Source organism: Mustela nivalis, assembly GCF_964662115.1.
Source record: "Mustela nivalis genome assembly, chromosome: 8".
In the NCBI taxonomy this organism is placed as follows: Eukaryota; Metazoa; Chordata; class Mammalia; order Carnivora; family Mustelidae; genus Mustela; species Mustela nivalis.
Genome location: NC_139027.1, coordinates 88,234,635 through 88,261,770, shown reverse-complemented (window position 1 = coordinate 88,261,770; position 27,136 = coordinate 88,234,635). Strand labels below are relative to the sequence as shown.

General features: G+C 46.8%; 1 protein-coding gene across 1 annotated transcript in view; it reads right to left on the bottom strand.

Moving 5' to 3' along the window:
- The window catches only part of SH3RF3 (SH3 domain containing ring finger 3), a 365,053-nt gene that overhangs the window by 59,013 nt on the left and 278,904 nt on the right, over positions 1–27,136 (bottom strand). Inside the window, exons 5-7 of the mRNA XM_082744231.1 lie at positions 24,427–24,506; positions 14,440–14,610; positions 11,861–12,108 (exon numbers count right to left, since the gene is read on the bottom strand). Of these exons, the coding sequence (XP_082600357.1) occupies positions 11,861–12,108; positions 14,440–14,610; positions 24,427–24,506 (499 nt within the window). The remainder of the gene's footprint in view (positions 1–11,860; positions 12,109–14,439; positions 14,611–24,426; positions 24,507–27,136) is intronic.

Below are 27,136 nucleotides of genomic sequence, written 5' to 3'. Positions count from 1 at the left end.
GTTTAAACCATTGCATGTGGCTCTGGTCCCCTGATACTCACCAGAGACTTCCTGTCCATTTTCTCTTGCAGGAACTGAAAGTCAGCTAATACTGCCTGCTTTTCATCCCACTAAGCCATCCTACTTGCTATTATGTGTTCCATTTTGTTTCTATCCATAGAGTTGACTTTTCAAAAATTTAAAAACAAAGAGATCTGTGTTTAAAACAGAGATAATAGGGGATTTCCACATGAACTCACTATCCCATAGTATTCAGGAATCCTTCACTCGGTTCTCAGTCACTTCTCAGAAATATGGTTTCTCGCTTTCATTCCATCATATATTCTCTGAACAGGATCAACCTGTCAGCAAACTTAATGGACACTTCTGTTTTCAGAAAAAAGTATCCACAGATCTAGTTGCTCATCTTTACACCAATATCACATGGACTTGATTACTGTAACCTTATGTCTTTTTAAAAAAGATTTTATTTATTTATTTGAGAGAGAGAATAAATATAAATTTTATTTATTTAGCATGAGAGACAGAGAGAGAGAGCATGAGAGATGAGAGGTCAGAGGGAGAAGCAGACTTCCCACCAAGTAGGGAGCCGGATGTGGGACTCCATCCAGGGACTCTGGGATCATGACCTGAGCTGAAGGCTGTTGCTTAACCAACTGAGCCACCACCTAGGTGTCCCAATAACCTTAAATCTTGAAATCAGTGTTAGTCTTCCAACTTTGTTTTCTTTTCATGTTTGTTTCAGCTATTTTAGGTTCTTTACATGTCTAAATGAATTTGAGAAATAGATTTCTAATCTCTACAAAAAAGTTGAGTGGGATTAACATTTTACCAATGGAATTTGGTATTCCATTGAATCTTTAGGTAAATTTTTGGAGAATAGAGCCCTTAACAATATTAAGTCTTCTTACTTATGAATAAAATATACTGCTCTACTTATTTCAGTCTTATTCAATTTCTCTTAGCAATATTTGGTAATTTTCAGTGGACAGGTCTTCCTCTTCTTTTATCAGATATATCCCTAAATTACATTTGTTCTTACTAAAATTACTATCATTTTTTAAAACATCAATTTCTAATTATTCACTGCTAGTATGTAAAAGTGTAATTGATACTATATATTAATCTTGGATCCTGCAACCTTGCTGCACTCATTTATTAACTATAAAGAAAGCTCTTTTGGTTAGTGTGGATTCTCCAGGGCTTTCTATATTCAAGATCATATTACATGCAAATAGATGCCACAATTTTACTCCCTCCTTTCCAATCTGCATGCTTTTTATATCTTTTTCTTAACTAACTGCTCTGGCTAGAACTTACAGTACAATACTGAATAGAAGTGGCATGAGTGGATATCCCTGTTTAATCCTGATCTCAGGGGGAAAGCTTTCAGTCTCTCACTATTAAATCTGAGGTTAGCTGTGGTTTTCATAGATGCCCATTATCAGGTCAAGCAGCTTACTTCTATTTTCTCATTTTCTGACAGTTTGTAATCAGGAACGTGTGCTGGATTTTGTAAAAAAAAAAAAATCCACATCTATTAAATTGACCATATTATTTTTATTCTTTAGGTTTGTTAATACAATAAATTATATTGACTGTTAAATGCAAGTCAAACCTTGAATTCCTAAGAGAAACTCTACTTGGTCATGATGTATTATCCTTTTTATTTATTACTATAATTAACTGCTAAAATTTTGTTTAGAGTTTTTACATCTGTGTTTACAGTTGATAGTTGTAGTTTGTAGTTGACAGTTGATAGCTGTAGTTGTAGTTTTATTTTCCTTCAGTGCCTTTGTCTGGTTTGGGTATGAGGGTAGAGTAAACCTTATAGAAAGAGCTAGGAAATATTCTCCCTTCAATTTTCTGGAAGTGTTTCAATGGAATTGTTGTATTTTTTCCCTTAGCCATTAGGTATAATTTAACAATGAAGCCACTCAGGCTTGGAGATTTCTTTGTGGAAAGTTTTTAACTAATTCAATTTCTACTTCAATTTTAATAGACATAGGCCTATTCAGGTTATTTATTGTTTCTTAAGTATATTAATTTCTGTTTTTTAAGAAATGTATGTTTTGTCTAATACATTGAGTTTATTGGTATAATTTTTTATAATACCTTATATTCTGTAAAATCTGAAGTAAAATAATAATCCCTTATTATTCCATAAAATCTATTATTCCTGGTATTGATAATTTGTGTGGTCTCTCTATTCTTTATTTCTCTGTCTTGATGCTTACCAATTTTATTACAGATCTCAACGAAACAAGTTCACTTTCATTGATTTTCTCTATTATTTTTGTTTTCTATTTCATTTATTTCTGCACTGACTTTTTTCTGCTTCTTTTAGCTTCCTTTGCTCTTTTTTTCTAGTTTCTTAAAGTAAAACTGAGGTGACCGATTTGAGCTCTACTTTTCCCTACCATCTGTGTTCAGTGTTTATACGCTGTATTTTCATTTTCATTCAGTTCAAAACACTTTTTAAAATCCCTTTTGATTTCTTCTTTCATCCATGGTTTAAGTGTGTGTGCTATTTAGTTTCAAATATTTAGGAATATCTCTATGTTATTAATGTCTAATTCATCTGTATTGTAGTCAGGGAATATAATATGTGAGACTTAAATACCTTTAAATTTATCTAGATTTAAATATTATGGCCCAATATGTGGTCTATGTTGGTAAATGTTCTGTGTTCACTTGAAAAGAATGTGTATTTTGCTGTTGGTGTAGCACTCCATAAATGTTAAGTCAAATCAGTTACACCTTGCTAAAATGTTCTATATTCTTATCAATATTCTCTGTACTCGTTCTGCCAGTCATTGAGAGAAGTATTGAAAGTTTTGACTCTAATTGTGGATTAGTCTATTTATTTCTCCTTGCAGCTCTACCAGTAACTGCTTATATATTTTGAAGTTCTGTTATTTGGGCATAAATATTTAGTCCTCTTGACACACTGACCCCTTAATCATTATGAAATTGCCATTCATATAGTAATAATATTCTTTGTTCTAAATTGTACTCTGATATTAATATCACCATTTCAGATTTCTTTTTAGTAGTATTAGCACGGTACATTTGATCCTCATTATCCATAGATTCTATCTGTGCAAATTCACCTACTAGTTACGATTGATTTTTAACTCCCAAAGCAATACCTGTGGTGCTTTTGTGGTCATTCACGGACATGCTCCTACTAGCAAAAAACTGGAGTTGCTGACACATTTTCCCAGCTGAGGTGCAATAAAATGATGTTCTTCCTTCTTGTTTAAGTTCATGCAGAGAAGCCCAGGGACAGAGATGGGAGGGGAAAGGGCAGGGCAGTGCAAGATGCTCCAGCTCTGGGACTGACTGGACAGGCTTGAACCCTGCTTTTCACATGTTAATGGGGTGGCCTTGGGCAGTCCCTTCTGAACCTTATTTTCTCTTTTGTAAAAGAAATAGAATCTACCAGAATGACTTATTTTTAGTATTTAAGATTATAGTCTCTGTGAGATATACATGCATGTATTTCACTTAGGAGCAATAGTTTAGTGTTCACTAATATAGTGTCCATGAAAACTTTATACAGCATAGCTACTGTGGATAATGAGAATCAACCGTATATCTTGATCCTTTCTTTACTATTTTTACTTTTTTTTTTGTATTTAAAGTATTAAAATATGTTTCCTGTTCACAGCATATGGTTAAGTTTTGTCTTTTTAAAAAATAATACTTGACAATCTCTGCATTCTCTTTAAAGTTGTTTAGACCATTTATATTTATTTTTATGACCAGGATTAAATCTACACTTTATTACATGTTTACCATTTTATTCATGCATTCTTCATTTCCTTTCCTCTCTTTTTATGCCTTCTTTTAGATTAATTAGAAGTTTTTGTGATTCCATCTTACCTCCTTTATTAGCTTATTGCTGTAATTCTGTTTTGATATTTAGTGCTTGCTTACATCTTTAATTTATCATAGTCTACCTACAAGTGACTCCATAACTCTTCACACATAGTATAAGAGCATACTTATAATAGTATAATAATTTATAATAGTATAGTATAATAGTATATTTTTCTATTCCCAACGTCCAAATGCACCCCAAATGGTACATTTGCCATTATACATTTTAATTTTAATTTTACTTCTTTATTGAAGTTTACTTTATTTAACATATACCATATTATTAGTTACTGGGGTAGAATTTAGTGATTCATCAGTTGCATATAACACCTAGTACTCATTCCATCAAGTTCCCTCCTTACTGCCCATCTCCCAGTTACCCCTCTCCCCACCCATCTTCTCTCTAGCAACCCTCAGTTTGTGTCCTAGATTAGCATCTCTTCTGGCTTGCCTTCCTCTCAATTTTCATCTTATTTTATTTTTCTCCCTTTCCCTTATGTTCATCTGTTTTATTTCTTAAATTCCACATATGCGGGGTGCCTGGGTGGCTCAGTGGGTTAAGCCTCTGCCTTCAGCTCAGGTCAGGATCTTGTGGGCCTGGGATCGAGCCCCGTGTCGGGCTCTCTGCTCAGCGGGGAACCTGCTTCCCCCCTCTCTCTGCCTGCTTCTCTGTCTACTTGTGATCTCTATCTGTATCAAATAAACAAATATAATCTTTAAAAAAATTCCACATATGCATGAAATCATATTGTATTTGTCATTCTATGACTTACTTATTTTGCTTAGCATAATAACCTCTAGTTCCATCTCTGTCATTGCAAATGGCAGGATTTCATTCTTTTTGATGACTGAGTAATATTCCATTGTATGTACGTGTATGCGCATTATACATACATACATGCATACATACACACAAACACACACACACTGCCTCTTTACCCATTCTATTTAAATTTATCTGTTGATGGGCATTTAGGCTCTTTCCATATTTTGGCTGTTGTGGACATTGCTGCTATAACCAATGGGGTACATGTATTTTAAATGAGAAACTACATTGTTTTTATTTTTGTTTCATTTGCTATAGTTTAAAGATATTTAAATAGTCAGTAAAAGTTATATATTTATATATGCAGTTATCATTCCTTGCATCTTTCACTCCCTTTTACAGATCCACATTTCCATCTGATACTATTTTCCTTCTTCCTAAAGAAATTTGTTTAATATTTTTCATAGTGTGGTCTGCTGGTAATGAAATCTTTTAGCTTTACTATAAGAAGAGAAGGGAGTTGCGGGAAATTGGAAGGGGAGGTGAACCCTGAGAGACTATGGACTCTGAAAAACAATCTGAGGGTTTTGAAGGGGCAGGGGATGGGAGGTCGGGGTACCAGGTGGTGGGTATTATAGAGGGCACGGATTGCATGGAGCACTGGGTGTGGTTCCAAAATAATGAATACTGTTTTGCTGAAAATAAATAAAAAAATAAATTTTTAAAAAAAGAATGATTATTTTGCTTTCATTTTGAAAGAAACTTTTGCTGGGTATAGAATGCTATCTTGGCAGATTTCTTTCTTTCTTTCTACTACTCCACTATTTTCTCACTTAAGAGTTTCTGACAAGAAATATACTGTCGTCCTTATTTTTTCCTACTTTATCTATCATTTTTCCCTTGTTGTTTTTTGAAGATTTTATTACAGATTTTGTACAATTTGATTGTAATTTGCCTTGGTGTAGTTTTCCCCGTTTTTCGTGCTTGGGGCCCACCAGCTATCTTTGATCTATGAGTTTGTAGTTTTCATCAAATTTAGAACAATCTGATCTATTATTTCTCAAATAATTTTTCTTTTTCACCTTTCACTCCTCTACTTTGGAGACTCTAATTACACATATATTAGGCCATGTGACATTGCCACTGATCACTGATGCTCATTTTAAGAAGTTCTCTTTTATATTTGTGTTTCATTTTTCATAGCTCCTATTGCTACATCTTCAAGTTCACTAATATTTTCTTTAGCAATGTCTAATCTGCCATTAATTCTATCTGCTGTATTCTTGATCTCACACACTGTAGTTTCTATTTCTAGCATTTGACTTGGGTTTTTAAAACATCTTCCATATTTCTACTTAATTTTCTGAGTATTTTATACTTATTGAGCACATAATAATAAATGCAATTATAATATCTGTTTTTACCTTTATATGCTAATTCTAACAACTGGATTAATTCTGACTGACTGGTTGACCTCATCATTATGGGTCATATTTTCCTTTGTGTGCCTAGGAATTTTTTACTACTATCAGACATTGTTATTTTTATGTTGTTGAGAACTGGATATTTTTGCAGCCCCATCAACTCTTCCTTTTTGCAGTCTTGAAGACTCTTAAACTCAGTTCTCCATCACAGTTAAATGAGTTGGAAACAGTTCAATCTTTTTGAGTCTTCTTTTAAGACTAGTTGGGTAGAGGGGCACCTGGGTGGGTCAGTGGGTTAAAGCCTCTGCCTTCGGCTTGGGTCATGATCTCAGGGTCCCGGGATCGAGCCCCACATCAGGCTTTCTGCTCAGCAGGGAGCCTGCTTCCCTTCTTCTCTTTCCTTCTGTCTGCCTCTCTGCCTACTTATGATCTCTGTCAAATAAATAAATAAAATCTTAAAAAAAAAAAAAGACTAGTTGGGTAGGACTAGGGCAGTGGTTTATCTAGGGACTGAGGCAGAGCCCTTCTGCATAGAGTACTCAATGTCCTGTGAACAGTTTTTTTTTTTTTCATCTGGGTGGTGGAACATTTTTTTCATCTGGGTGGTGGTACTATTTCCAGCACTTTGTGAATGGTGGGCACTGACAGCACTGATCCTTTCTCTCATAGTTTCCCTGGATTCGCACAGTTTCCTCATAGATATATGCTGATTACTTCTTGGTCTACTACTCAAGAGGAGACCCTGCATCCTCTGGGGTTTTCCTTCTGTGCCGCCTTCTCCTCTCAAGGCTCTGTCCTTCAAACTCCAGCCACTTCGATCATCCAGACTCTCACATCACATCCTCACATCAGGAAGCTCACTGTGCTCCACTTTGTTACTCCTCCCTGTGCCAAAGTCTGGAACCTCTCTCCAGCCAGTAAGCTGGGGCTCAACTCCTCGTTTCCTATTCTCATGGATCACTTTCCTTGGTTTTCCATTGTTTGGCATCTTGCAAACTGTTGTTCTTTTAAACTGTTTCTGGCAGGTTGATAAATCCTGCCCTCATTATTTTAGGCTGGTCATAAGTAGAAGCCCAGCTTTATCCTTTAGACATAAAAATCCAACTATATCTATTATTTAACCCCTCTGATCTGTCCCTTAGGATATAAACCAAAATTGCACAACATAGTTTAAAGGAACCTCCATGATCTTCCCCTGTTTACCTTTCAGCTTTGCCAGTGGCATTCATCCTCTCCTTTCTTCATCCTTCCACCCTGACTTCATCTCAGTTTTCAAGTGCACTAGTCCTCTGCCAGCTTTGGAGCTTTCCTCATGCTTCCACCCTGCTGCATGCCAGCCTTGAGACCAAAAATTAAATTTTACCTCTGCAGAGAAATTGTCACCAACACCCTGGTCTTCTCCTTCCATGCCTTTTGTTTCAGTCACAGCAAAATAAATAAAGTTACCCAAAATAGAAACTCCGGTATTTCTCATTGCCATGTCCTTGTCCTTGCTAGTACTTCTGCTAGAACTCTCTTTGTGCTTTGTCTGCTCAGATAGTTCCTATTTGTACTTTAAGAATCAAGGCAAAATCATCACCTCTTGAAAATTTTTCACTCTCTCATTTTCCTCCCCAATCTGAGTTACATATCTCTCCTCCATGCTTTCTTATTACCCTCTCAATACCTCTGCTACAGTGCTTTTCAAACTCTATTGCAAGAATTTGTTTTCTTGTCATTCTCTATAGCTGAATGTAGAACTGGGGGTTATGTGATTCTTCTCTGCATTTCCAGGGCCTAGCAGAGTATCTACCTTTTTTTCAGTGATTTGCTTGCTCGCTCACTCTTTTTTCTTTTTTTTTTTTTTTTTTGCTGTTGAATAAATGGCTGGGCAAGTCTCTTGGCCCTGCTAAATACCCATATGAGGATGTGTGGACACTGGCACTTCACAGGGAGAGATCTGCCCTTGGAAAAAGGAGTTACATTAATCAAGCAGAACAAATCATATTGGATGCTGTGGCCAATGCAATTAAGCCTTTGTCAAACTGCCTGACTTTGGCTCAAGATGAGAACATTGATGAAACGCCTCTCAACTGCCTGGGTTGGGGTCTGCTGAAATGGGCAATTACTGCAGTGAACAATCCATTACTTGTACTGTCAACAGTATGTTTTATTTTTCCTCTCTAAATGCAGAATGAAGTGGAAAATGCTATGGGAACTCAGTGGCATTTAATTTACTGATATGATATGGTAGGAGCCATTCTTTAACTTGACTATGACAGCAAGAGTGTGGGGATAAGCATGAGGTTGGAATGCATTGGGAAAGCTGTTTTAAACATCCTGAGCCTCACTCTTCCCATATGTAAAATTAGACTGATGGAAGAGAATGCTTGTCACACCATGGTGGTTACTATGGTGATCAATGACAGAGATGGAACGTTGTACTGCCCCTGGCCATGCCAATTTCTTTCAATTCTGCTTGCTATTCCATAGAGGGAGAAATAACTGGCAGGTCTCATTTTCTTCTTTGAACTGGGAAAGTTGCTATCAAGGCATGGCTTAGAAAGGCCATCATACTGGCATTTTGTGCAGATAACCCAGGGCTACTGTGCTGGAATATTCACTCCCAGTGAAGACCTGGATTGCGCAACCTCTCCAAATTGTGGTACACATATCGTGCATGTGGCACACTGGGGTGAATCGATGAGTTGGAACCTGACCTGGGACTTCATCTGCCCCAGGTCCTGCCTGATTGCTCCAAGGGTCAATGAGGCAATGAGGTCAGGATCTTGGGTACTTCTGACCCAGTTATGGAAAACCACTCAGGAAGCCCTGCTGTGGGCTCACTTAATCACTTGGCCACTACAGTGGCTGTATATCTAGCTAGAGGCTACCAATAAATACCATCAAAATAACTTCAGCCATGCTACAAGCATGGCTCATTAGGGAGGTCATTGTTGGGGGCAAGATGGCTGGCACCAGATAATATTGTTGCAGAACTCTTGTACTATAAAGATAACTAGTTCTCTGTGGGCCAGAGTTGCAAAAACATAACTCATTCTTGGCTAATGCAAGCAAAAGAGACATATATGAAAGACCATTAGACACTTACAGAGTCTCTGGAATGGCACAGTCATTCTTGGACACTCTATCAGTGCCAAGCCCACCCATGAGGCCTCCCTGGTGCAGATCCCATCGCCACAGGAAATGGACACTATCCAGAATGAGTCTGGACATACTGATGACCGGGCAATGGACACCAGAAGCCCACCCTGCACCCACAGATGACTGGGTATTAGACACCAGAAGTTTACCTTGAATGCACTGATGACTAAGCCCTACACACCAGAATTTTATCTACACACACTGATGACCAGCACCTGACACCACCAGATGTCCACCCTGCTGCCCCCTGAAAAGCTAGTTGTTTCACCACTAGCTTCTCTCCCAAAAAGGATCTACAATGGCCCTCATGAATGGCCTCTTCTGAATGGAAGTCACATCACATGCAGGTATGCCTATTCCCAGCATCTAGGTCACATGTCTATTCCCAGCATCTGGGTCACGTGTCTGCACTTACTACAAGGTGAGCTGAACCAGCAGGATCAACCTTCTATCATGGCAAGGCGAGATTCACACAAGGAATACCAGCCCTACGTAAGGACAGGGATCCAAATCAGCATGGGGGCCACAGCATGACTAGCGCATTGTACTCTGCAAAGTCACATCACTGTCTTCCACCATAAACTAGTTCCTGGTGGTATCTTCCAGACCAGGGATGCCATTGTCATTCTCCCAGTCATTGACACAGAAACCTGGCAAGTGGACTTGGTTCCTTGGTTTCCCTGAGCATCAGCCCATTTCCAGGTCATAACCATTCTGCCTCCTAAATATCCTATCATTCGTCTCAATTCGGAAGCCCCATTCCTTGGGTCTGGGCCCCTCTGACCTGTCACACAGGGACAGCAATACCATTCTAATGGCTCCCAGTTTGGGGCTGCCCCACACCAATTCTTCCTCCCTACCGTGCATGATGGTATTTGATAAAGTGCTGTCCCTCTTCTGTAAAATCCCTCAATGGGTTCCCATGGCTTTCATGAGAGAATTCAACCCCCTTGATTCTTCATAATAATTTATTTTTGCTTTTTGGACTTTCATGCACTGAGTACTGCAGTGATATTCTTCTTCTCTAACAGAAGAATAGAAATAGCTACATGTACTGAATACACACTCGATATGCCACGGAAGACAGTCCTCACACAATGCCCCAGAGGTAAGTGCCATTTTACAGAGGGAGAAACTGAAGCAAGCAAAACCAATGGCAGTTCAGCCTCCAAACACAGGTCTCAAGCTCATGCCTTCAGCCAGACCTATGTTCACTCTGTCTTCACTGAACTGCTGCGAGCTTAAGACATGCTTTCTGTCACTTGTTTGACTACTCCTTTCCTTCTTCCTGCTTCAAATGGTGCCCTTCCTTGTTCCCCCACCCGAGTGTTACTTTGCTGTTTAGTCTGGGATCAACCTCCTCTGAGGAGGCTCTCCCAATCTTCCCCCATCACCAATGTTCCACACTGGACTCTCCTCCACCAGCACTCAAAGCCTCCCTGCCTGGCAACATTGCCTTTCTGCCAGTGTGTGGGAGCTTAGAGCAGGAACAGGGTCCTGTTTTCTCAGTGAGCATGCTGATGGAAGTGGTCCTCTAAAACACTCAGGATGATCATGTCACATTCCAGGACACCTGAATGGTCTCAGAAGTCCTTGCTGTCGTATGCAAGCCCGGACCAGCGGCAGCATGGGAATGTGCAGGCCAACTTCCCCAGAACAGGTGGGCAGGCGGACATCATCCTCCTACCCTCTAGTCCCATCAGCCATCACTTGGGAGAAAATATGGCCCCTGCTGTGCTAAGTATTATCTTGACTTTTCACACTTGAGAAGGTGCCTCCTGGAGCACTTCTAATGGGCCATCTCCTGGCCGGCTAGTTTCTTAAAAGAAATTGTGTATTTTATTGCTCCAGAGAGAACAACACTTTTTGTCCTTTAAGCCTTACTCTGAGGAGAAGAGAGATGATTTCTGAGAGTAAGCTTGGGGCTGGAGCTGGAATTCTAGCATTTTAATTCACAGCTCACTGTCCTGGGTTCCTGCGCTACATCAGTGACATCGTCACTGGCTCCACAGTCTGGGAATGCGACTGGTGTGGGTTCTGAGGGGTGCCATGAGCTACACTTCAGCAGTTCCTAATATCTCAGGGCTAAGCTACCAAGCCAGACGTGCTGATCTTCTTTATGCCTGTAAGATCCACCCCATAATTTCTCTACATCTCACACTGTCCTTGGATCAACTGGATTTCCCCTTAACTATGTCAGCCTGGCTATTGATAAAGCTGGCCTAAACATGAAGGGTCAATGACCATCATTGCTTCCAGCCTCAAAGCCTTCCCGAGGAGGAGCATGCTGGCTCCGTCTGGTGAGCAGCTGCCTAGCTGGGGAGCACCTCAGTGCCCGGCATGTGGAGGGCCTGTGCAATAGGCCCACATACTGGTGTCAGTGGGTTAATCCTAGGGGTCCATGCAGTCCTCTTGCTACAATGAAGTGTATCAATATTTGAGAATTCTCTAATCCATTTCAGTTGCCCAGACAGGGTAATATAAGTTAATGTATTTCCTGGCGATTAGCAAAAGCTTATGATCATGATAGGCAAATATAACTTGCCCATCATGGACAGCTTGAAACCTGGGTCAACAAGTTTCTCATGAGAAACCCTTGTTAAATTTTCCTACAGAGTGAGACCTCAGGGGCAGCACATACCTGTGGGGACAGTGCCCCGGGCTTGGCTGGTGGCGGGCTGGGCTGTGTGCCGCAGGCAAGTGGCCATCGGGGGAGAGGCTGTCTGGTGCTGGGCCTGGGGTGTGGTGAGGGGAAGGGCCGGCCTTGTGGCAGTGGCTGGGCTGCTCAGACTTCCACCACCTGGGTGGATGGTTGTGGCCATCCCTTTGGCCAGCGGAGAACCTCCAATGACATTATTCCGGGGTGGCCCAGCCCCTCCTACAGGAGCCCTGAGGAAATAAAACAGAATCGTTCAGGTGAGGTCACAGAGGAAACCATACAATACAAGCCATTAATAAAGGTCCACTCCTACCTCCTGGCTTTGAAAGATGAAGGCCACATAACCCAGGGCACAAATACTAAAACAATGCCGAGAGAATCCTGTAGGTAAAGGATGCCCAGAGCTCAAGCCTGGCAGCGGGGCTACATTTATGAAACCTTCATGGGGGCAAATTTTCAATGTAAATAGGTAATAAACACCCAAAGAACCCTAAAAATCAATACCATTCAAATATTTTGTAGCAGAGCTACTGCCCTGATTCATTCTAATAAATAGCTGTGTCTGTCCCCACACACATCCAGAAAGAGTGGATGACTCAGCCACATCCCACAAAGCTTGGACGTATCTGGCACATGGTGGGAAGCAGTGGCAAGCATCCATTCCCCTCCAGACATGGCCGCCTTCTCATTTCCTCCAGCCTCTGGGAAAGGGTGTAGACCACGTCCTGCTGACAGATGTCAGGGAACGTGTAGTTCATAACAGAAATAGATGCCCTTTCACCCCAGGTCAGGTTTCCAGATGAAACCAGTTTCCAGCATTTAAGAAATGGAAGAGGAACACAACAACTCTGAAAATAGGTTGTAGCCCTTTGACCTCCATGAAATTGCTGCAAATTTGTGCACTGGTGGTGAGTATGCCCCACACAGCAGAATATGGGGACTTGGAAGTTTCTGTGGGTTCAGTTTTAGGGATCAAATGTCTCCCATTTGTCCAAGAGCTGGGTAAAGTCCCCTTCTGTGCTCTCAGAGTCTTAGTCATGAGACACCAGAAGCCATGGGAGCATGAGAAGAGGTACTGCCAGGTGCTTCACCAGGTGGGAGCTGTATCCCGTGCGGCTTGGTACCATTGGACCAAAACTTTAGTCAGGGATGGGCTATGCCCCACTAAATCAGGGTTTCTGAAGAACCGCCATGGGAAGAAGAGCTTCCTGGAAAAGGACTCAGCTGTCCAGGAACCACAGGCAGAGCCTTCCTTTCTCAGCCCCTAGAACTACCCTGAAATTCACCTGTAGCAAGGCACCTTATCAGTGGACCAGCCAAAACCATGACGATTTTAAAAGATTTATTTATTTGAGAGAGAGGGAATGAGTGGGAGGGGCAGAGGGAGAAGGAGAGAGAATCTCGAGCAGACTATGTGCTGAGCATGGAGCCTGACACGGGGTTCGAACTCATGACCCTGAGATCATGACCTGAGCCAAAACCAAGAGTCGTATGCTCAAGTGACTGCACCACTGATTTTTTTTTTTTAATCATATCTGTTACCTATTGAACTCACTTTTACCCTAGGAAACAAACTGTAAAGCTTGAACAAAGCAGACTCACAAATTATGGGCCTTTCTAGCAAGGGTCCGATGACATACAAGGAAGCCCATCACAGGGCCAGCACCACTCCTCGGGGTGCTTTGAAAAGTATGAATCAGTCGAGTCATCAGTGCAAGTCTAGGCATTATTTAATTGTATTCCTGTCAGTCTTGTCCCAGAGTGAGCAGAAACCTAGGGGCCATGTCTTCAGCTGATGTTCTTGTGCTGTAGGTAACCCAGAGTTCTGCCCGTGAATGGTTTCCACAAGGGAGACGGATGAATAAAATCAGCAGTCAACCCCTCCTCTTAGCAGGAAATTCTCAGGCAACTTCAGAGAACTTCTTGAGCAAACTTTTAAAATTATATTTTGTTTTACAAAAATAATACAACAGGAAATTTGCAAAAATAGGAAAGAAGAACATTTTTAATTACTCCTAATGCCATCACTCAATAACACTTGTTAGCTTTTGAGAATGTTTTTCCTTTGTGTGTATGCATACGTGTGTTTTATGCAGAACAGATTTACATGTATCTCTCTCTCTCACTCTCTCTCTCTCTCTCTCTCTCACACACACACACACACACCGCAGCTGTACTCACATGGGACAGGACAGGGACATGTGCACACACACACACTGGAGAGCTCACTCTCTTGAGAGAACTTCCATTGCCATTTAGTGCCATTGCCCTGACTCCAGCTCATTCTCCTCCCATCTTCTCCCCTCATAGCCATGTCTGCTGAGGGAATGACAAGCAAAACCTAATTCAGAAGGGGAAAAGCTTGCCATGTGGAACCCTCACCCAAGGGGAACTCTGAGCTCATGTGGCCAAACGCTGTGGGCAGGGGAGCCCTTGCTGACTTCTGGACCGTGTGGTTTTTGGCTTGCTCAGGCCACAGCGTGCTCTCCAGGTGGTAACCTGCTGCAGGAGAACGTGGTGGGTGTGCGTCCTCCTCTCCTGGGCAGCGACACCAGCCTCACCTGGAGACGGGCGTCACGTAGTTTCCTGGGAACACCCCAGAAAGCCCAGTCCTGAGGGATGTCCCCTTGAACCAGCCATCCTGACACTTCTCTAGGACACGGTACATCTCGCCCTTCCGCAGCTCCAGCTCGTCGTTCTTCTGGGGCTTGTAAGCATAGAGCGCCAGGTACCTATGGGAAGAAGAATGGGGCCAAGGAATAAATGATGGCTCACAGAAATGGGCATATGCCATCTGGCATCACCTAGGTCACAGCTAGGCTCATCTTTGGATGAGTCCCCCCAAAAGGAAAAGCTGATTCCTACAGGGCTTGTGCCCACTGTGCCTGACCTACTCTTCATGATCAATCACTACAGTGGCACAGGGAAGGGGGAGGACCCAGCACTCTGATTGCCCATCTAAAGAACCAGGTCCTGAGAGGTACAAGCAGGGCCTTGTACTCCTAGAACCCTGTGTTGGCTGACCGGGGCAGGCAGGCTCTCAGCGCCACCCTCCCATCCAATAGCTCAGTGAGCCCGTGTGATTCATCCAAAGTCCTGGAGGATGGGCCAGAACTAGATCACAAGTCTTTGGATCCCACCTTCTAAAGCCTGATGCCCCCAGCCAGAGAAAACTCTAGGGAAAACCAATAATGAACCATCCAAGGTTAGGGCTGGATTTTCCTCATTTTATCTAACTAGACCCTGGCTTACCTGCCTGGTTCATTGACAGTCTGAGTTAGAGGAGACCCCAAAAGCCTTTTTAAAGAAAAGGCAGTCTAGTTAGGGAATTCTTGGTTGCATCCTTCCTTGCAATATTTGTGCCATGACTTATAATTTAAATTCTACTTTTCTCTTAAGCCTATTTGAAGACAAACCAAGAACAAACTCAGTGGTGTAAATCCTGGCCTAGGGTTTAGAAGCTGTGCCTGTAAGTTAGCGCATGACCCTGGAGGATGCCTCTTTTGTCACATACCTCATGATACCTCAATATCCAACCCCACGGGGCACTTAGTTTGGGATCTTGGGGAAATGATTTTAAATTGATGGAGAGAATGGTATCAGGCAACCATGTTGCTCACAAGATCCAGGGGAAAAGCTGGTGAGACTTCAGCCCAATGAGAAACAGCAGATGAATTTTAAAGAAGTGTCATCTCTCAGGTCTCCTCCCAGGACAGACGGCTTGGTGGGCATATTCACCCCTCCCAGGGCCATGGGGTCTCAGGTCTGGGGATCTCAGTAAGGCCACCCAGAGCACTCTCCTGAACCTGGGAGAGGTCACCTCTCAGGAGGTGAATAAAGAAATGGGAATGACTCACTAGGGTTCAAGCAAGAAGAAAGGAGGCCTCCTGAAGTCTCAGAGTCCGGCAAAGGAACATGCTACAAAGAATGAGAACTTGTAAAGATATTCTCTCCCTAGCATAAAGTCAAATAAGGTGAAACAACATAAAAGCTGACCCCCCCCCCCCAAATCCCGACCCTAAACAATGCAGGTGCATTTGCTTCATTCAATGGAGGCCTTGCCTGGTTAATTTCCTTTGTTTATAGGTCAACCCCCACTCCTCTGTCTTTCCTTAGGGATGAAAGGATGACTTACATCTTGATATCTCTCTCTGTTTGAAAAGATAAACACCAATGGCCAAGAAGGATTCAGAGCTTCAGGAAGGATAAAGGAAGCCATCACTGGAGGGGGCCCCCTTGCTTGTCATGGACAGAAAGATTCAGGTTTTTGAAGCAATGCCCAGGTAACAAAGAGAACCCAGGGTGTCATCTGTTTTCACATCTGATGACTCGCAGGAGCTCTCTGATGGTGACAGAGGATGACCACAAACAGGAAAGTCATGTGACAATTGCATTTGTGCCCCAGACCCCGGCTAGCCCTTTAACCTCTCGGGGGTGGCCTCATGTCGGGAGGCAAGGGCAGGATGAACACAAGAGGAAAGGAGAGGCAATGGCTGGGGCCGTGGGAGGCTTGTGAACAACAGCAATGCATGCCTTTTGTGCCTGCTCTGAAGGAAATGTAATTGAAGCATAATCCTGTTTGCTTGCCTCCTTCTGTCTCTTCATGGGGGGAGAACAATCTCTTTGATTCTGTGAATACACAACAGCCAGGAGCACAGTGCCAAGCTGGGGGTGACGGCACCTTGGGGTGTGTGTGCACGCAGCACAGACCTCAGCAAACAGTCACATTTCCTTGGTCAGGCAGGGAGGAAGAACTGCTGCCTTTGTTCCCTTCGCCCAGCAGGGGTGACAGGGGCCGGGCTGTCATCCCTGGCTTGGTCAACAAGGCATGGGTACCAGCATCCACTGCAGCCATGCCTGGAGGCCCCCGGAGAGCCGTAATGCCACACGAGGCCCACCACTGGCCTGTGCCCTGCCAGCTGCCTCCTCGGACCTCAGGCCCAGGAAGAGACGATGTCCCACACACCTCGGGCACATCCTCCTCCTCCCTCTGGGCCCACTGGGTGTCCAAGGACGGGGCTGGCAGGCCAGCACCTGTGTCCTCAAGTGGTGCTCCACAGCTTTCCGCCTGCCTGGACTCTGCCTGAACAAAGACTCCTTTTCCAAAGGCTGCTTTCATGTGTGGAGGTTCAAGACTGGCCGACCTCCTCAAAGAGGGCATCATGTTGGAGAGTTTAAAGGCCCCACTCTTCCACTCTCATCTCGCCGGTCGCGGGGGATATGAGGACTCCTAAACAGTTGGGTCCTCCAATGACAGATCATCCTGTCCTCAGCCAGGATCCTGGTGCAAGGCAGCCAGCTGCCACCGGGAAGCCAGTCTAGCTCCAGAGGACGGTGACAGCCCCGGCAGAGAAAGCCCAGTCCAGCCTGGAGGATGGGGACCATGAGTATGCGTCTCCAGCTGGGGTTACCAGCAAATCCTGGCTCAGGGCAGCTCTACACCAACGTGTCCCCCGATATGCTAAACTTGCCCCAATGCTCCCCTCTATCTGGAGCTCTCCTCTGTCCCCCTGCAGCCCTCTACTCCCCACTACACTGTACCCTCCACGAGGGTAGAGGTTTTTATCTGTCTCGATCACTACTCTATCCCCAGGATCTAGAATATGTCTGGCATCTACTCGACTCTTAATAAATTCTTGTTTTATAAAAGAAGGGGCTCTGGTGTTGAGATGAAGACGAAGACTGCTGAAGGGAAGTGTGCCTGTGTGTGCCACTGCATGTGTGTGGGCTCATCCTAGAAACAGGTCTGCTGGCTGACCTCAAACACAAAAACAAGCACAAACAGGTACCAGCTTTCCTCACTGGGGAGGCCGGTGTGGAGATGGGACTGTGCCAGGAGGGGATGGGTACCATGGGGAGGCAAGAAAAGGCTGAAAGGATGGGGCTGCAGTGTACTGGTGTCTCAGCAGTGAGGAGAAGAGTGAAAAGGAGAAGCAAAGGGTGAACTACAGGGCAAGAGAGCAGAGAGACCTGAGTCTGTCCAGGAGGGAGCTGAGCTGCCCTAGAGAACCCAGACAGACCGAAGCCGGCAGAGAAGGCAGTGAGCTGGGGGAGGGAGGGAATAGGGGAGGAGAAACAGGAGTTTGAAAAACATTGTTTCCAAACCGGTTTGACCAGCTCCTGGGGAATCAGGGAGCCCTCTGAACAGGGGCCTGTGGGTGGCCTAGGGAATGGAGCTTTGATGAGGGACTGTCTCTTCGCCCCTCCACCTATCCTTGCAGCCCCTGGGATCTGGGTGACTTCTGCATGCCACCTGCACCGTCCACCCGCTCAATGGAGTTTGAAGCTATGGACGGGGGACACCTGCCCAGTCATGCGCGGCCCTCCCAGTGAGTGGACAGACCCCAGGCAAGCATGTAAGGCTCAGGTTGGCTCAGCAGCCCAAGGCACTGCACTGGCCCACAGCATTCTCGGTAAGTGACATGCATTAGCACCCAACTTCCACAGTGGGGGAAGCACACTGCAGATCTTAAAAACCAAGCAAGTGTTAACAAGTGCAATAAATACACCAGGAGCCATCAGAACTGACAATCATGTTTGAGATCCTGGGGGAGCAGCCATCAAATAATTGAAAGTTAACTGTCTTTTGGGAAGGAGGCGATTCTCATTCCCTGAACATTAGAGGATCTCCATGACATTCAATAGAACAAAGACTTTGCATTCAACTCTCAGCACAAAAAGGGAGTTTCCATCCTTCCCCATCAAAACAACAATGAAAAAAAAAAAAAAGATTCTTTACATCATGGGCCTCAAGCCACCCTGATTAAGTCTCTTAAGTCAGAAAAGTCTTCTATCAAACGTCCATTGTTATTTCAAAGGAACACAGAATAGTTCCTGATGACAAAAACAGGAAAAAGACCAAACTTGGAGGTGAATGTGGCGGGACACCGCTGCCCCGTCTGTCCGACTGGGCTAAGCGTGTGGGCCTACAGAGCCCTGGAGCAGGGGTACCGGCACCAGCCCCACAGCCCGCCTGTCACACGCTCTGGCATGGGACCTGCTGACAGACAGCATCATGGCCATTAGTTCGCAAACAGACAGGCTTGGATCTTGTGCTGCCTTGAGTCTCTTCACATGGGAGATCTGGATTCTTAGCTGCGGAAGCTGATGTTTCCTTCACAGTTTCTGGTCTTCTACTCACTCAACGTTCAGTGGGCAGTCCTCTTTGGGGGTGTCATTTCCAGGAATGCCATCACCTCCAAGGGATGACAGACTACTCTTCTTCAAAACATGTCTTTAACTCTCAGCTGTACCTCAAAAACTAACTGCACCTTCTTTATAAGAGGTCTGTCTGGGAGTCCTAAGAACAGTCATGCCGTGGGCCACCAGCCCGGCTGGATGAGGGCAGGAGCGCAGGTGTCAACATCTCACAGGATCTTGCCTAAGCCCCATGTGAACTTGTGGCCAGGGTGACCCTCACGTCACAGCTGAGAAAACGAAGGCTCAGAATGGTAAGGATCTGTGTTTCTGCAGCGACTGGGAAGCAGGCGGGGCTCTACGGCCTGCGGCTGGGGCAGGGCACCACGAGAGGCCGTAGGGGAGGCTGGTGGGCCCTGCCGAGGTCAGGCAGGGCCAGGCGGGGTTCTGGAGCCGGGGAGCTCCTGCGGCCACGGCACCGGGAGGCACTGCTCTGGTCTGCCTCAGGACACTGATGCGTGTGCTCTTTCCATCTTTATTTCCAGTTTGTTCTGCGGACGAGTAAGCTCTCCTCTGGTCTCAAAACGTCAAGTCTGGCCTCTAGGTGTGCGTTGCTGGGGGAACTGGAATGTAAATAAGTCTGACTTCACCTTGAAAAATCTCTGCCCCTCCCACTTCTTTTTCCTTTGGGATCCTCAGAGAGAAAAGCAGAAGCAGATGGCTGTGCAGGTCCTCACTTCTGCACAAGGTGTCTGTAGATCATCTCTGGCCTGGGGCTCATGCTGGGGAGGGGCGCTGGGAAGGGTGGGGGGATGAGTTTTCTTTAGGGATGGCCCTGCCCACAGCGAGCCAGACATCTCCCGCCCTCCTGGTCCCTGCTCTGCGCACCAACAGCCACAGCAGTGCCACTTCCTCACTCCCTCTCCACCCGTGTCCCCTCTGCAGCACACAGCCATAACAGCCTTGCTGACGGTCTCTGAGCCGGCTGGATGCCCACACCCCAGTGCTCAGAGTGGCAGGCTGGTCCTCCTGGAGCCTGCAGGGGCCATGCAGGCCTGGCACGGAAGAGGCAGTCCCCATACAGTCCTCATCCTTATGGTTCCCAGGGCCCATGCTCATTTTTTATTGCTTCAGAAGGCCTCTTCAGCTCCACACAGACTTCCACGACAGCTCAGGGTCATCTCAAAAACATGTGTGGGTCAGACAGGGATGGCTCCCGCAGGCCCAGAAGTCACTTCACACACAAAGGTTGATACTAAAAATATCTTATTGAAGACAATCGTAAAAGAATGTGGTTCAGAGAGCCTTCTTTCCCACCATCCTGTGGGTTATTTGGGGCTTTCAGGTTATACTCCTCCAGCCTAAAGGTGTGAGCCTGAGGGTAGGCATCAGGCCCCCCCACAACCTCCCCCGGGGTGCTCTTGGATGGAGGGCATGCACATGGGAGCATCCATCGGCGGTGGCCCCTCAGCCTAGCATCACACCCTGTCTGCTTTTACCAGCGGCTTCCTGGACATCTCCAAGGACATTGTCACTCACCCGCATCGCTTGCTCATTTCTGTAGCAAGATGTTCGCTTGTGTTAATTATCTATAGTTTTCTTCAGCTCTAATCAAGGAGTGAATTGAAGTATTTTAGTGCCTTCATTAATTTAAAACCTTTCTCCTCTATATGGCTTGCTCATGTTTCTCCTAGAATAAGTAAAAGATTCTTTTCAGTTACTCCTGTGAAGCGTTCTGCTCCTGCCCTTCTGGTTACCAGGGTCGCAGCAGCTCAGGTTAGCAAGTTGACTGTACCATTTGATGGATGTCTACAGAATGACTGCCATGTGCGGCTAGGTGGTGGAGGAGCCTGCCCCAGGAGCACCCACTCTGGGGAAGGCGGAGACAGCACAGGTGCATGTCAGGGTCTGCAGGGGATGCAATGGGGTCAGGGAAGAAAGCCACTGAAGTCCCCTGGTAGGAGGTGGCAGCTGAGCTGGGGAGGAGTGGCAGCTGAGCTAGGGAGGAGTGAGCCGATGCCAGCTTGCTGACGAAAGGCTGACTGAAGGTGCACATGCTCCGGGGGGAGAACAGGGAGCATTTGGGGAAATGTCGCAAAGCCATGGGAGTAGCCAGCCTTTCACCCAGGACTTCCAGTCAACAGGCAGCCCCACTCCCTTCGCCCCAACATCCTGGGCTTTCTCTGGCTCCCATGAAGCGACTCCCAGACCTCACAGGCAGCATACAAGCAGTCACATACTTCAGGAGGCTCTTGGATTTCCCCCAGGGATAAACTGTACCCCTCTGTCTGTGGAAGTTTCCTTCCCAGATGGTGAGCTACGCTCAGGTCTCTGAGTGAGGAGGCTCTCAGAGCCCACAGCTCTGCCTGCCCTTGGCCCACAGGCATGCAGACCCACAGGCACTGGGACAAACAGGGAGCAGCATCCGGCTTGTGTTGGCTCACCTGATACCTGTGCATCCGCCCCTCCAGCAGGAGAGTCCTCAGCACAGCCTCCAAGAGACTGGGCCAAACTGGTGAGACCTTGGAGCTGGCTCAGTCCTCTCCCTTCAGCCTGCCCCTTTGGTCCTCACTTCCCTGTCTGGCTCTGAGACGCCTGCATTAAAGTGGAGGGGAGAATTTTAAGCCCCAGTCTGAGTGGGCCTAATCACAAGCATACTGTAACGCTGTAGCACTTCCAGATGGGCCTTCCCTGACCTGACACTTGTTTCAGTCCCTGGGAGGCACGGTGGCTTATGCAGACAAAACACAGCAAGCCCAATAGCCGGGGTGGACTTTGGGTGGCTTCGCAACACTAGAGAAGTTAACAGGAAGGGCACAGGCCCCACAGATCTGAAGACCAGCAGCCACCTCCATGCACTGCATGGGCAAACTGAGACCCCTTTTCTGTGTTTCAGGGCCACTGGGTCCCTGAAAGGCCGTGCCAGCAGACACCTTTCTATGCTAGGAGAAGGACACAAGACCTTCCTGCTACCTAAGGCAGAACTTAGGGGTCTGGTTTTTTAATCACGTGGGCTTGTGACCCGAGCATAGGACCTGACCTGTGGTGGTCAAACCCACGTGCTATGAGGATTACAGAATGAGGGCCTCTGGGAGGGACTGTAGCACTGACTGACCTCAGCCCACACGGTGGGGCGCTCCCCGAGGTCCTGGGGTCGTTCCCATGTGCACACTCCCCAGCTCCCTCCCTCTCCAGCTCCCTCCCAGCAGCACACTTGTTGCTGCAACTGTTTTTTCAAAGGCAGCTCTTCTCACGTTCAGTCTCAAACTTTTGCACATGACTTATGTTCGCTTTTGGAATAACAGTCTGATAAAGAGCAACCATGGTCCCCCCAGAGACCAGTCACCATACCCGTGGGACAGCTGACTTGTTGGAGCTAAGGAGGATGGGCAGGCTGGTGCCCTACTTGCTGGGCTGAGGTCAGCATCATCTTCTCCTCCCCGGGAATCAAATTAAAACATGTGATTTCAAAGGTTACACTCTCAAAATAGATCCTGTGGAATGCTGTATGGGGTGCCCCTGCCCCGGAGCTAGTTCCATAGCCACAGTGAGCTCACGGTTAACTCTCAACAGACAATTCGGGTCACACCAGTCATGACTCATCTGTTGCTCAGACATACTTGCCATCTTTTCAACGAGTTATCTGACTCATCAGTTTCCCTTCTGTTACTCAGATGAAAATCTCCACCCAAACAGGAACTCCGTGCTCTGTGGGGAGGCAGATGGGGAAGGGGGCAGGGGGCTGGGAACTACAGTGGCCTCCTCACCGTCCAGGGCAGAGTAGGGACAGGAGAAAGAGATCACTCCATACTTATACCAAATTAAAAAGCCTCCACGACACAGAAGGGCTGGGCGTGGCTGAGACCTCCAGTATACACTCACAGTACTCTTGGACTGTGTTCATAACCTTTGGATCTCAAAGACAGAGCAGCCTTCTTGGTAGCTGATCTGATGTGTAAGAGCCGGAGGCTTTGGGCTGATACCAGAAGCCCTCTGCACCCTGGATGGGAAGGCATTGGCCATCAGAACAAGGAAAAAGTTACTGAAAGAGCCTGTGTGCCAGGCATTCTTGTGGGGGGGAGGGGCCCCAAAATGAAAAACCTGGGCCTTGTCCTTGAAGAGCTTCCTGTGTCCTGCCCCTCATTTGGGCAATCACATTAGTGCCTCACAGTCTCCTGGGGATGCTGGTCTGCTTCCTCAGGGATGGGGTCCTGCATCCAGTTTTTCAAGAAGAGCAAAGTCCTTCCTTGTTCCTCCTTGCCCACCCCCCCAGGTATGAGTGGAAGTCACTGGTGCTTATTAGGACACCAGGACAGAAGATAGCACCTTCTGTCCAATGATGGTGAAAAGTTAAATTTCAACCTAGAGACACCTAAACGTAGCTTACTAATTTATATTCCCTTCAGGAAGCTAGGTAAAAAATAGGTAAGTCTTGATTTCCTTTTGTTTCCTTGGTTGTGGGAATAACGCAGTCACAGCATGGGCAGATAAAGGGAGATGCTCAGGGATTTCCTATCTGCCAGAGCTTCTAGGAAACCTTCCGAAGCTTTGCAACTTGCTTTTTCAAATGGCATTTTTTGGGTTTGTTTGTGTTTTTCACTTGGAATACCTTCTGTTCTGCAAAAGGGCAGGTTCTAAGTGTCCTTTTGACCTGCACTGGGGCTGTGGGATGATCTACTTTGCCAAATTGTTTGCCAGAGTCATATTCTCCACCTCAAAACATTCATTCAAGTAACTGAGCTCATTGCCAAATAAAAGAGTAGAAGGAAGTCTAATTTCTCAGCACACTATTTAAATGAAGAATTTTTAAACGGCACGTAGCTCTTAAGAGCTGTGATTTAACAAGAGCAAATTTTCTAAACAAGATAAGCGTCTCGCTTCCTGGCACTGATTCATCTGGTTCTATTTGGGGATGACATGCAGCTGCGATGATATAAGTTGCCAGAACCGTGGGGCAGTCGTGGCTGTGAAACACGGAGCTATGTCTGAGCACTGGGTAACTAGCCACTGCCCCAAGCTGATAAGACTGCCTGCCTCTCGGGCCCCCGCTGCCCCCACACTCCATCCTCCCAGCCCCCCGAGAACTTCCCCATGCTATGGCTGGTGAGCGTGCTGGCCAGTGCCTGCGCCCCTCAAAATCTGAATATCCCTCTTCTTATAAATGTCCCGGGGACAGTGACATTGAAAGAACCTGCTAGACTTTTGTTTTCCACACTCTCTTGTCAGCAGATTGCAGGATGCAACTAAACTGACTAGTTGACTAACTGACTAGTTGACTAACTGACTAGTTGACTAACGGACCGGTTGATAACAAATCCGAAATCCTCCAGAAACCATCCGTGTACATGCTAGCAGAGGTGGGAGGGAGGAGCCAAAGGCACAGGACCCCGAAAACAGAAAGGGCAGCTCACACGTTGAGGGGCAGCTGGACTTTGGGTGCAGTGCCTTGCTGTTCAGCCGCTGGGGCGGGTCCGGGCGAGGAAGAGGAGTCCTGGAAACAGACAAGAGAGGACAGGAGTGAGTTGACAGGAGGCTCCTGCCCCAGGGAAGAGAAAGGCAAAGTCAGGCTGAAGCCCAGAGGCACCTATTCTCCCCTCACTGGCCTCAACTTCCAGCCTTCAGAACTCTCACGTCCCACATGTCTGGGTTTTTTGTTAATAACATACTTTTTTTTTCCCCCCCAGCCCAGTGAAGGAGCTTGGTGGCTGCGAACACCAGTCCTGAACCAGCTTCCAAGTGCCCCCCAGGAATGGCTCAGAGAGTCACTCTTTGGGTTGGGGTCTGGATTGGGCAGCACCGCACCGTGTGTCATGTGGGGACACCTGTTTTTATTCTTAGAACTTAAATTAATTGCTCCTGCATTTGCCAAAGAAGACCCAAACAAAGCATGATGATCTCGCTGAGGGGATTTTTGCACAGAGAATCCTGGAGACCCAGCTGCAAGGGGCAATGCTATCCCCAACCCCTCAACACCTGCCTTGCCTGTCCTGCCTCAGCCCTCCCCAAGCAGCACCCCTCTTCCTGGGGAGAGGTATTAGATGCCACAGTGAGTGGAACTATGTCCCCCCAAGAGATGCCCAAGTTGTAGTCCCCGATACCTGTGAAGGGGACCTTGTTTGGAACAAGAGTCTCTGAGGATAGCGTAAGGTAGGGATCCTGAGATGAGACTACCCTTGATTACGGTGGGCCCTAATTCAGGTGCCAAGTGTCCTTCTTAAGAGACAGGAGAACAGAGACACCCAGAGGGGAAGAAAGGCCACGCGAAGACGGAGGCTGAGATGGCAGTGAGGCCAGGGATCCAAGCAGCTGGAAGATGGGAGAGATTCTCCTACAGTCACCAGAAGCGACCAATCCTGCCAACACCTCGATTTCAGACTTCTGACCCAAGAACTGATAGAGAATCACTTCCTGGTGCTTTGAGCACTCCCGGTTTGTGGTACAGTTAGAGAAGCCCCAGGAAACTGGTACAGATGGAGGTGTCTGGGGGTGTCAGGAGGCAGGTGGCATCCATGATCCTCAAAGCTGAGGGAGCCAGGGGTCTCCTCCCTTCCTAGAGGGTCCCTTTTAGGCCCCCCAACAAGGGACAAGAATTCTAGAGGGAACTGCATCCAGAGGAACGGGGAGCCAGGCAGACCTAGAATAAGCCTCAGGAGCAGCCCATGCCTCAGAAGAGGCAGGTAGGGGAGTGGGCTGCGGGGGGCCTGCCCATTGCTCTGACTGGCAGAGATGGACATGACAGCAGGTGTAGTCCTCAGGTGGGTGAAGGTCACTAGAAGCAGAAATCACCAAGATGGAATGAGAGAGGCCCCAGCAGGTGCTCCGGGCCAGCAGGACCACTGTACAATGCAAGGGACCCTTTCTTGCTTGCGTGGAGGGCTGAGGGCCGCATTTCTCATGAACTCGCTGACCAGTTCTGACCTTGTTCAGCTGATGAGCTCTGTGTGCTAACGGCAGCATTGTCAGACAGTTAGCTTCCCTCCTCAGCAGACCAGGAAAGGTGCACAGACCACAGCATATCCACACCTCTGAGAAGCCAGAAAGTCTACCTCTTCTTCTTGTTTGGACAACGGGGTGCTGGCAGAATGAGAATGTGCATGCAGGAGTGTAACTTCCCTCACATCTCCCAGGCAACTGCAAGTCTCACAGGAGTCCCTCCTGTGAGAGATCACTTTGATTTTCAAAGGCAGCCCCTTCATGGATTGTGTCCCTACCGCTGACGCACAGGCACCATGTTTCCAGAGAGCTGTGTGGGAGCTAGGCTGAACAGAGAGCGACTTCTTGCTTGCTCGGCATACCAGCCAGAGGAGACAGACACCACTAAAGGCTCAGAACCATTTCCTTTCAGGAGAGCTGCCTGGGGAACTCACCACAGCTGGCCAGACTCCACAGAGCTTCAGGCAGAGACCAGAGGCCCTCCACAGGTGTGGCCCCCCAGCTCCAGGTCCCCCCAGGTGTAGAGGACCCACAGCTCTCCTTGTATGGCCCTGGGAGAAAGGCCAGGGCCCTTCGTTCACTCCCTAGAGCGGGCGTGGGGCAGGGGTGGTGAGATCATGGGAAACGCCCCTCTCACCCCTCCATGCAGGCAGAACTGTGTGTGATGGGCAGCCAAGGTGTAGGGTTGCTATGGCCGGACGGAGCCTGTTCTCGCTGCTCACTAAACTCGGCTGACCACTTGTCAGGACCGGCTCAGGGCACAAATACAGCCTCTGGCCCCAGTATGGTGCTCATACCGGGGGACAAGCTTTGCACGTGTCATGATAGAGGCAGGGCCACAGGAACACACCACAGGGACGTCACGTGGGCGCTGGGGCCAGAGAGGGCCTCTGTGAGCGGCACGCAGGCCTGTGAGGTGTGGTGGCGAGGGTCGGGCAGGTGAGGGAGGAGCAGAGGCCTGCCAGGCAAAGGCTGGGAGAGGCAAGCTTGGCCTGCTTGAAAAACTGGGAAGAGGAAAGCCTGGAGGAGGGACAAGCGTGAAGCACCTAAGGATGGTGGAGCCAGTCTGTTCATGGATCCCTGGGCCAACATGAGGGTTCTGGTCTTTACCTTGAAGGCAAAGAGAGGCGATGAGAGAAAGGCTGAGGTGAGACCAGACCCATGTCTTACAGGGGCCCCACAATGTGG